The following is a 10,544-nucleotide window of genomic DNA, read 5'->3' on the forward strand; positions in this document are numbered from 1 at the left end:
TCCATACACCCACCCCCAGACAGCTGAAACCATTGTTTTTCTTCAAAGGTCTCTCTTTCAGCTGAGCCTTCTGTCCAGCAAACGTCCCATCTTCCAGGAACACCAGACCCCTGGCTCACATGCCTAACTCAGTTTCTGATGATAAACAAGCAGGAGAGCAGCTACCCTCCATCCTTTCATCCACTGGCCACCCATCCTCCCTTGGGCAGATTTGTCCACATTGAAACATACACAGTCCTACTCCTCAGATATTTCATCCACCGTCCAAACCCTTTTGAAGCCAACATTGTCTTAGCCTGCAGCAAGGTGTTCAAGAGATCCATGGAGGAGATGTGTTAAAGCACTTTATTGGTGAGCACAGATACTCTGTACAATCAACTTTGTACAAAACCCTCTCCATTAACACCAGAATGAGTGACAGCCACCAGGAACTGGGAATGCTGGCTTGGCTCCCTTCTGAGGAGGCAGAAGGGAAAATGTTAAGAAAAAATCAGATTTGCCACACCAGTTGGACTCCAATAGCAAACCAGTCCTGCAGTGTGCACCCTGAGCTGCAGCTCAGAGAATTAAGAACCCGTGGCTACCGAAGAGATTCACAAGAAGTCTTCACATCCCCTGCCACGTTCCGCCTCGGGGTCCTATGTCCTACTTCTGATGCTCTACTGTCAAGTGCCTCTGTAGTTTATCAAGACTAATTAAGAGCTCTAAACCATCAGGGAACATATTTCCATGCCCACCACAGCCTCATTTGTCATCCGAGCTGCTCTCCGGCAGCAGTGCGCCACTGGAGCTCTTCTTCCCTCTGTGGAGGCACAAGCCACAGTCCAACTCCACGTCAATGTCTCCAAATTTCAGCTGGCAGGACTCATTGCAGCTGCAGGAGAGACAGTGACAATAGTCAGGGACCTGTGGGTAGTGAGAGCCACTGGCTCACCCCACCCTGCTTGGGAAGGCTGCTCCGTGCTGGCACAGAGCCCACCCTTTCCAGCCAAGCCATGCTTGGGTACGCATGGACACCCACACTCCTTATCCCAGGACACACGTGGATTTCCAGCCTACTGTTGGGTCTGGGTATTTCTCTTGGCCACCCTTAGCCCATGCACTGTGCCAGGACCCCCTCATACCAGTGGGATGCGGCAGCGTTGGTGGCCACAACAGCGAGAGCGCCCACGTAGTGCCAGCAGAAGCACATGGTGAGGAACAAGAGGTTGCTGGAGTTGCTCTGATCCCAGCCTGGTCCTCCCCACGGAGGGGACAGCACAAACCCAATCTGGTCACAGATGAAAATTAAGTCAGGCTTTAGCACATCCTTCCCATTTTCCTCCTGATTTTAGCCCACCTGCTGCAGCTGACTGTGGAGGCACCATAACCCCAAGTAGCACCTGGGGCACTGCCCTTGGCTTCTCCAGCCACTGACACAAGGGTGATAGGAAAAGATGGATTCTCTGCAGATAATCCTATGGCCTTGCAGCCATCCAGGGAAAAGGTGACATTTCCAGTCTGTGCATTTCCCCCTAGGCCAAAAGCTGGGCAATTACGTGAGAGATTTCCAGATGTTTCCAGTTACTTGGAACAGACAGAGGAAGAAAATGCACCTAATAAAATTAATAAAAATTCACGATTATGGCTTCCTTCCCTTGTGGGCTCTGATTTCCATTTTCCATTCATTTCCAGGTCTGTCCATGCTGCTACATTACACATGCACTTCTTCATGATGTCAGCTCTGGCCCTGAGCCTCATTTCCTTTTCTTATTTACAAAGATATTTGAACAGCCTACAAGTTTAACCCCAAGAGATGTGCCTAAAGGGGCAGAGCAACCCTACTTCACTCGCCTTCCTGGGTGCAAAGATCCGAGGAGAGCACTGGATACACACTGACCTGCCAAAGCCAAGAACCCTGGAGAAGGAAGGAGCTGGTCCTGAAGGTCTCCAGGATGATATGGTCTCGGAGGAACACCTCTAGGAAGGCACAGAGGGCTCCAGCAAAGATAGCCACGGCCAGCAGGGAGTGGAGGTGCTGGTCCAGCAGAGCATCACTGTAGTCACGGGAACACAAGAGCAAACCTGCCAAGATCCACCCTGTGTTAGCGAAGGACACTCGGGGATTTGTTCTCTTAAAAAATCATCTGAAAACTCACTCTTATGCTCCAGGCCTTGCCATGATCTGCCTTGGCGGGAAGAACCAGAGAGCCACCAGCTGCTGTCAGCAGCTTCCCTCTGCAATGAGCAGGCAGCCCCAGCACTGCTCTGCTCTGCTCCCGAGGAGCCCCTGTACCTGTGGAGGTCGCTATGCACCTGTACCTGCGGGGATCCCTGTGTCCCAGCCCGGGCTGCGCCAGGAGCACAGGGACTGGCACCTTGAGCTCAAAAGATGGTGGGAAGTTTTCTATCAGAGTCTGTCCCTCTGCATCCAATCAAGGCGGGGGGATGACACCGTTTTGTAACTCCAGAGTGAGAGAGCTGCTGGCCACCAGAAGCACAGATCCCTCGAGCATCCCTTGTGGCATCCAGCTACGGCTGGATTCATATTTAGGAGGAGCAGGGAGGGCCATTTGTCACACAGCCAGTGCCATTGTGCATCCACACCCCCTTCAGGTCTGCCTTTGTGGCCCTCAGACCGCCCAGGAGCTGTCACACCCACGAGCACTGCAACAATTCCTCATTCCCTGTCCCCTCCTGCCCCAGCACCAGGTGCAATTCACCTTCCACGAGCAGAGCCAGGGACAGCAAGAGCCGGTCCAAGCCAGGGGGCAGCTTGAGCGGGGAGTGTGAGACCACGTCTGTGATGCCAGAGAGGAGGAAGAAGAGGTAGATGGTGGAGTAGTGCCAGTGGGTGAGGTCAGTCCAGCTGTGCGTCTTGGGGCTGTACAACTGCAGGTGGGGACCAGTGGGGACAAACTGCTCCACCAGTATCCCTGGGCAAAGAGAGGAAAGGTCGCTTTTATATGTGAGGAAACGACAAGCCTGAATGAGCATTCCTTTGCAGGCGTGAAGCCGTAGTGGTGTTTGCTCAGGAGAACAACACCAAGCTCCTCATCCCAGGGCACGTCACAAGCATGCCCCCAAGCCCTCCCACACCAGATGCTTCCCACTACAAACACGCCCAGTGTTGTGGGAGAGAGCTGCTGCTGTGCCAGTAGATATTGGGGCAGAGACTCATCATCACCCTCTCTTACCTATTAGAGCGAAGAAAGCTTTGAGCATGCCTTCGAAGACCTCTATGCGCCCACGGCCTGGCTGGCCCTCAGCAGCACCTTTCCTCCTGAGGTACTTCAGGGGGTACCGCACCGACCACCACAGGCCATAGATGAAGAAGAAAGTGCCCCGGAGAGCGCTGCCCAGAAAACTTGGTGGCATTGGGCTCATTCTCTGGACCTGCAAGGACAATCAGTGCCTGAGGACCAACCTAAAGCATCCCCAAGGGAGTTGTTGGGCTGTTCGGCATCCCCAGGGATCCACATCCTGACAGAGCAGGTGCACACGGCTCAGCTGCAAACAGGGAATACCAGAAATGGGATATCAGCACAGGAAAGCTGCCGCTCTGCATGTGTGTGTGTGTGTGGCTGCACATAAATCATCAGGACTTTAAGCCAGAAAACAATACAGTAGTGCCCAAGAAAGCATAACAGCTATGGGAAGGAGATACACCACAAAATTTTTTCTGATAAAGAGCAACATGATGATTATTTCCTTAGACAATGAACTTGCTCCAAACTAGGCAATTACCAGGGTGTGATACTAGTGCTGGATTAGGAGCTCCTGCCAGTGAAGGCTTTTCTGGGCTGTGCAGGAGGAGGCAACCCAGGAACTGTTAAGATCTGGGAAAAGAGCCTCATGTATATTCTACGCAACCTTTGTGTGGCACACGAGTGGTGATCTGACACAAGAGATTTCCTCTCCATAGGAAGAGCTCGAAGACTAATAGCATAAAAAAAGCCTTGACTAGGTCAGATCAATGCCAGAGTACCAACCAAGAAGGATGGAGAGGAGCAATGGTACAGCAAATTTATATCCTGCAAAGTATTTCAGCCCTTACCAAAATTCCTTAGAAAAATCCCAGTGTAGCAAGCATAGAAAGGAATAAACAATGATCTAAATGTTTCTAGCATTGTTTTACCTGGGGATGGTCTTGTTCCCTCCAGAAAGACCTCTCTCCTTGCTCTCTGTAAGCTCCTATCACCTAAGGAGGACTCACTTTTCTCCTCCTCATGGGTTTTCCGGTCCTTTTCTGCAGCTTGGATGTGCACAGAGGAAGGCATTACTCATCCCAAAGCTTCCACACTGACCTGCCCTTGCATCACAGATCACATCCTCACCGTGTTTATAAATACCAGAGCAAATCACAAAGGCTGGATGAACAACTCCAGCACGTCCTCCAAGTCCTCCCACGCTAGAAAGTAATTAGGCACTGCAAAACAAGGCTAGGATGTGGTGTGGCAAGCGCCTGAGGTGAGGGAGAGCTCTGCAAGACGTTCTAGGTTGGGTTACGGCTGCAGAGGCAGCGTGGGTCAGACCGGCTCAGCTCTGCGTGGCAAACTAAGGATTGGAATGTAGAAACCATTGTCCTGCTTCGCATCTCTGGGACACAGGCAATCTGGAAAAGGCTCAAACCTGTGCTAAGGTTTCCTTTCAGGGTGGAAATTACTAAACAGCCTTTCAAGGAGCTGAGAAATGCCCCGCCCAGGAGCTGGGGATCAGGGGTGGCTCTCTGCTCTGTTTGGGTGCCTGCATTAGGGTGAGGTGGCTGATGCTCCCGGAGAACCAACACCTTTCTTGATTATACCCTGGGCATCCTGGCCAGGACACTTATCTTCCCTGCACAGACATCTACATCCGAAGTGACTAACAATAAAGCACATTTAAGCATAACACAATTGCATGATATATAATCAAATTTTACCATTGTCCTACTTGTTACTGCAAGGGCAACACCATGAAGCTGGAGCACACCCTGACTGAGAGACATGTCAGGAACATTAATGTGACATGATGAAGTGGAGGAGAGAAGAACAGAGACATCCCAGAGCTCAGAAATGACAAATGTGTCCCACCTTCGGGCCCAGAGGCTGCTCCAAGCCATGCCACCATCTGGGATTAACCCAGGGACCTGTCACCCCACATCCACCTGCCATCTCCCCCTTCATCTGAGTCACCAGCAGAGCCAATCTGCTGTTTCAGGGCTGTCCCTGGAATCTCCTCCCCTGAATATCCCTCTCCCCAGCTGAGCAGCCTCGCTCTTCCTTGCAGTGCCAGGGACTCTCTTGCTTCACAGCCCCTCTGCAGCCCAATCCAGCAAGGAACTGGGGAGTTGTCATGAGCCTTCTTTGCTTCTCAGCAACTGGAAACAGCCACCACAGATCCCAGAATAGTTTGAGCTGAAAGCGACCTTAGAGTTCACCTCATTCCAACTCCCTTCCACAGGCAGGAACTTGTTCCACTGGACCACCTTAGTCCAAGGCCCATCCAACCCTTCCAAGAATCCAGCCATGTCCTGGGGCATCTCTTGTAGCAGAGATGTCCCAAACCACCATCAGATAAGCAGACATTTGCATGTAACTCACTCACTAAATCACAAAAAAACAACAACAAAAAGAAAGGAAAAAAAAAAATAAATCCCACCTCCATTTATAAAGCAGCCACTATTCTGCAGCAAAAGCACACATTTCCAAGCAACAGCCCACTTGCACAGCTCACATATTTGAAGCACAGAAAAACAACTCCCCACATCCACAGAGCCCCTTGACTAGCCCAACAAGCCCAACCCCGACACCCCTGACTTTTCTCACTCCAGCTTTGGAGCCAATGCTCACATAAGAGCTCATTTAGCTCCAAGCAAGTGGCAGCCAGGAAAGAGCAGAGATGCCAGGTTATTTATTCCTCATGGGAGCTGGTCTGTCTGTCAGAGCACTAGAAATATGACTGCAGACAGAAGTTATTACCTGAGCTGCCCTTCTCCCTCCACAGCTTCCAGGCTGTGATGCTCCTGCTTAATCCCCATCTGGGAACTGCCTGCTGTCCTTCCAGAGCCCTGCCTGACTGCTCACAGCCTCCTCACGCTCGGCTTGGGAAGGACAGCATTCCTGCCCAACTCCAGGCTCTCCCTGGAGCCACTGCAGCTCCAGATCCACCATCATCCATGATTTTGACCCCACCTGCTCCAGTGGAGGGGATTGCTGCTGTCTCTGGATACACCAGCATTCCCTACAAGCACCTATCAGCATTCCAGGACAGCCAGCTTGTGTGCAGAGGGCAAGCTCAGCACTGGTCACGGACATTTGGGAGGCTTTTCTCTTTGTGAATCTTTCCCTATCCTTGGACACTTCCAGGCATGGGGCAGCCACAGCTGCTCTGGGCTCCCTGTGCCAGGGCCTCCCCACCCTCACAGAGAAGGATTTACTCCTAATATCCCATCTAACCCTGCTCTCTGGCAGTGGGAAGCCATTCCCCTTGTCCTGACACTTCAGGAGTCCCTCTAGGCACTGGGAAGGGCTCTAAGGGCTCCCCAGAGCCTTCTCCTCTTCAGGCTGAACAACTCCCATCCTCTGCTACAGTGCAGCTCCAAAACACAATAACCTCCCTAAAAAAGGGCTAAAACCTAGAGATTTCTGGCACCATCAGCACCACTTCCACCAGCCTCACCCTCAGCTGTCATCACACTGAACCTTTGTCTCTCACAGATGCTCTCCCCACATCCCTTCTTCCAGCAGCCACATCCATCCCACGGCACAGCTGCTCACCAGAGTATGGATGGAAGAGTTCACCTGTGACTCCTGCCTGTCCTTCTCCCTCTCCAGATGTGTCAGCAAGGAGGTTATTACTCAGAAGAGGCAGATAAATGGAGAAGCCACCACGGGGAGGTGCCCCTCCAGACAGGATGTTTGGAGACAAACATCCCGTGGGCCAGTTCAAAGTACCCTGAGTCAACCACCTTTCACAACCTAGGCCACCTCCTGTCTGCTATTAAAAAAAACAGCCAACAACTCTCCCGGAGTTTGCCACAAAAATCGGGATAAGCAGCCAATTCCTGTTCCCATAGCAACCATGTATATTCAGTTCTTAGGATGGGGCTGGGGATGACCGGGGAAAGAGCCAAGAAGAGATAAGGCAGCAGCAAGGCCTGACAGAGCTCTGCTGGGCGTCTGTGAACTGGGTTGCCAGGGACACCACAACCTTTCAGGGGGTCCAATCACATAAAACTTGCCTGAGGACGGGAGATTTTGGGCCAGGAACTCACAAACCAGAGCTTTGTTGTAGAAATTGCTTTGCTGCTGCTGCTGAGGACTCCAGGACGGTGTAGATAAATGTAGACGAGAGATCTCTGAAGTTGGGTTTTAGAAGATGAGGTTTATTGTAAGGGATGTGAGGCCCTGCTCTGAGCTGCCAGGCTGCAGCTCGTGGCAAGGCCTAGGAAAGTGGGGGAAGGGAGAGGTTGGGAGTGGAGGAGAGCAAAAAGCAAAGAGAGAGGAACAAAAGAGCAAAGAGCAAAAAGCAAAGAGACTGAGCCACCTTCACAGCCCCCTGATCAGGGGTCTCGAGGTGGGCTGGAACAGGGCTTGTGCCAATGGGGTTACAGATACTTGATACTTCAGGGGAGGGGTACAGGTGTGGGATGAACCATACATTGGGGGTGAGACAGAACATTCCACCTGACCTCTGGGTCTGGCTGCAGGTGACCTTCAGCTGGTCACATCACTGCTTTCCCAGACATCCAGTAGCTAATACATCTCAAACATCAAAACTTACTTTCAATTCTATCTCACCTACAGGTTTCTCATTCTCAGAATCTAAGCAATCATATTTATAGGGTTTTTTGGCTTCATCCTCCCCAACACTTTGTGAGCTTCACCTCCCAGCCCACAGCAGCTGAGGAGTGCGGTGCCATGGCCCTCTCTCCCCCAAAAGATGGGCAGACAGGACACAGCCGGTTTCCACTCCTTTTTCCTTACAACACTGCCCTTCACCAAGCAACAACAGACACAAGCCACCTCGAAGCTGCTGCCCATCCCACTGATGGCTGCAGAGATAAGCAGTGCAAGTGCTTCAGGCAAATAAACAGCTCAGGCCACCTGAGTGCTCCCAGGTCCTTCCACAGCACCGAGGTGATAGTGCAGAAACATCCAGCATCACCCCAGAGCACTGCCCAAGCCCCTGATGCTGGGGCAGCCATATTCCCAAGGCAGCAGCTCTCCTAGGAAGTTGTGTATTTCTCTCGCTTACATTGCCAAACCCACCCCAAGCGAGCCTGCAGGACCAGCCCAGAGACACACGTGAGCCAGCACCCCACAGAAACCCAAGGCTGGAGGAGCACAGAAGCAAAGCAGCCTCCCCAGGGTGATGGGCTGTGGTCCAGCACAGCCAGAAGAGCCACCAAGCCACAGCCAGGAGCCTTTTATTCCCATTATCTTCATATCAGGTGGGAGGATGGAAGGAAGACAAGAGGCTGTGCCATACACCCATCGCTGCTCGCTTCCAGGGGTGCCTGAGAAGCAGGATGAGTGCAACAGGGATGAGTCCACCTGCAAAAGGGTTCTGGGGAAGCCCACAGTAGCAAATTCCACAAATGCAGTTTCACCCAAGCTTAGGCTTGGGAACATGTTACAACATTAAATCCAGGCATGGGGAGAAATATATCCTCACAAGAGTTCTTCCTTACAGACCTACCCCTGAAAATAATGCAGGACGAAAACCATACCTTCTGCTGGGGAAAAAAAAGCAGCAGCGGTAGCACCTGCTGAAGGGGACCTCTTTCAGCTCAGTTTTCCTTTCTGCAGTCACCCACCTCTACAAACCACAACCCCAAAGGGCAAGAAGAGTTAAACCCTTGGAGAAAGGGGGGAAAAGTTAGGTGGGAGTGCAGCAGCTGGAAAATGACAGGAGGAAACAAGGCCCAGCTGGAAAGTATCACACACAGGATCAATGGGACTTTTTCCACAAAGGGCCAGAAAGCAGTAAAGGCCAGAGAAAAAGCTTCTATGAAAAGGGCAACTTAAGTTACAGACAGTGAAAGAAGTTTTCAGTGCCTTAAATAAGAAAGTTTTCAGTGAAAGAAGTTTTTAGTGGCTTTGAGAAAAGGAGGTTTCTTTTAAACCATCCCCATGAGAAAAAAAATGAGGATTTAACTCTGACAGGTGGTTGGGAGAAAAGATAGCAAATCCCCTGAAACCCCTAGCAGGTCACTGACACTCCATGCATGCTAAAATCACTGTGGGCACAAATGGATGTGATTCCATTTCAGTTCCTTAGGGAATATACCCCTTCTTAGTCTTAGGAAAAGACTAAGGGTGGCAGAGCTGTGTCCTACCCCCTCCAGCTCCTTGAGCTAAATCCTGAATTGAATTTGATTTAATTTTTTTTTCTTTCTCTCAGCTGTAACTGCAACATCTTCTCCCTGAAAGTTCATCAACAACCTCAGTGCTAATGAAAAAATGTGATAATGTTTGTCTCCTTCCTGGGGGTGGTGGGAGGCACAATCTAATTAAAGGTTTGCCAGCAGCTCGAGTGCTGCAGATGGATGCTTGTTTGGGAAGTGCAAAGTATTATTATTAGGATGACAAATGCTAACACCAGCTTTCACAAACAGGCAACAGGAGGTAAAGCAGGTGGTAAAAGCAGAGGCAGGGCTTGTTCTGCTGCTACACCTTCATCTCAGCCTCATGTCAAGTGGCTCTGTGGGGTGGCAGCGGGAGATCCTAGATCTGCCCCAGGAATGAGTGGCTCGTGGATGGGCTGTGCTGGCTCCTGATGAAGGGTTTGTCTTTCCAGCTGCAGGAAAAGCAGCTGCCAGGACCTTTGGCTGCCTCGGGGGTGTTGTCTGGGCTCTTTTGTAAGAGACGGGGAGGATCAGCAGCTCCTTCCAGCCACGGATGAGCAGGACACCTGAGTGACAGAATCAAACATCGGGCTACAGTTACAGAAGAAAAAAAAAAACCATCCTTGAGACACCACCTGGGGCATCCTGCTCTTTTTAAAATCAGTGTGGATATGGATACAAACACACCTCCAGCACACTCCAGCTGCATGGCCAGTGGGTCCAGTACAGAGACACTTTTGATTCAATTTATAGAATCACAGAATTGTTTAGGTTGGAGAAAATCTTCAAGATCATCAAGTCCAAGCATTAGATGCTGAAAAACATAATCCAGAACAACTGTTTGATATTAATGTTGTGTTAAAAGCAAGTTTCCATCTAGGACTGTCCTAAAATATCCGTCACTCAAGAAATAAATGTGAGGATGGCGTATGGTTGCACCTCTGTATAATAAACCATCTCTGTCCCACTGATCCAGACACCTTCATACCTTGTTTGGGTACCTAAACTATTTACAAACTGTTTTTAGTTGAAATGAAAGTCATTAATTCTCATGCAGAAATGAACCCAAATTGTATTTCCTTCCTTAATCACAGGCTGGATCTCTCCTCCTTTGCTGACCTTCATACCTTGGAAAAGAATGTGCTCCAGAGCTGAAAAACAAATTAGTGAGTGCTTTGCTGACAGTCCTGGGATGTTTGAGGGAGCAGGGAGTTAATGAGGCAAACAGAAACTA

General features: G+C 50.6%; 1 protein-coding gene across 4 annotated transcripts; it reads right to left on the reverse strand.

Annotated features, from left to right (window-relative positions):
- Positions 1-346: 346 nt before the first annotated feature.
- On the reverse strand, positions 347-8,845 carry LOC120762574 (transmembrane protein 45B-like). 4 transcript variants are annotated; one of them, XM_040085106.1, is made up of 6 exons: positions 8,693-8,845; positions 3,177-3,375; positions 2,703-2,915; positions 1,880-2,064; positions 1,125-1,270; positions 347-874 (listed from the first exon to the last, which is right to left on the reverse strand). In XM_040085106.1, the coding sequence occupies exons 2-6, from the start codon at positions 3,364-3,366 to the stop codon at positions 745-747; spliced, it is 864 nt and encodes a 287-aa protein (XP_039941040.1). In that variant the 5' UTR covers positions 3,367-3,375; positions 8,693-8,845; the 3' UTR covers positions 347-744. The 4 variants fall into 4 exon arrangements, with proteins under 4 accessions (XP_039941040.1, XP_039941041.1, XP_058279368.1 ...); XM_040085107.2 differs by having other exon boundaries at positions 8,662-8,799; XM_058423385.1 differs by having other exon boundaries at positions 8,780-8,789.
- Between the last annotated feature and the right edge of the window lie 1,699 nt (positions 8,846-10,544).

Source organism: Hirundo rustica, chromosome 23 (assembly GCF_015227805.2).
Source record: "Hirundo rustica isolate bHirRus1 chromosome 23, bHirRus1.pri.v3, whole genome shotgun sequence".
Classification (NCBI taxonomy): domain Eukaryota; kingdom Metazoa; phylum Chordata; class Aves; order Passeriformes; family Hirundinidae; genus Hirundo; species Hirundo rustica.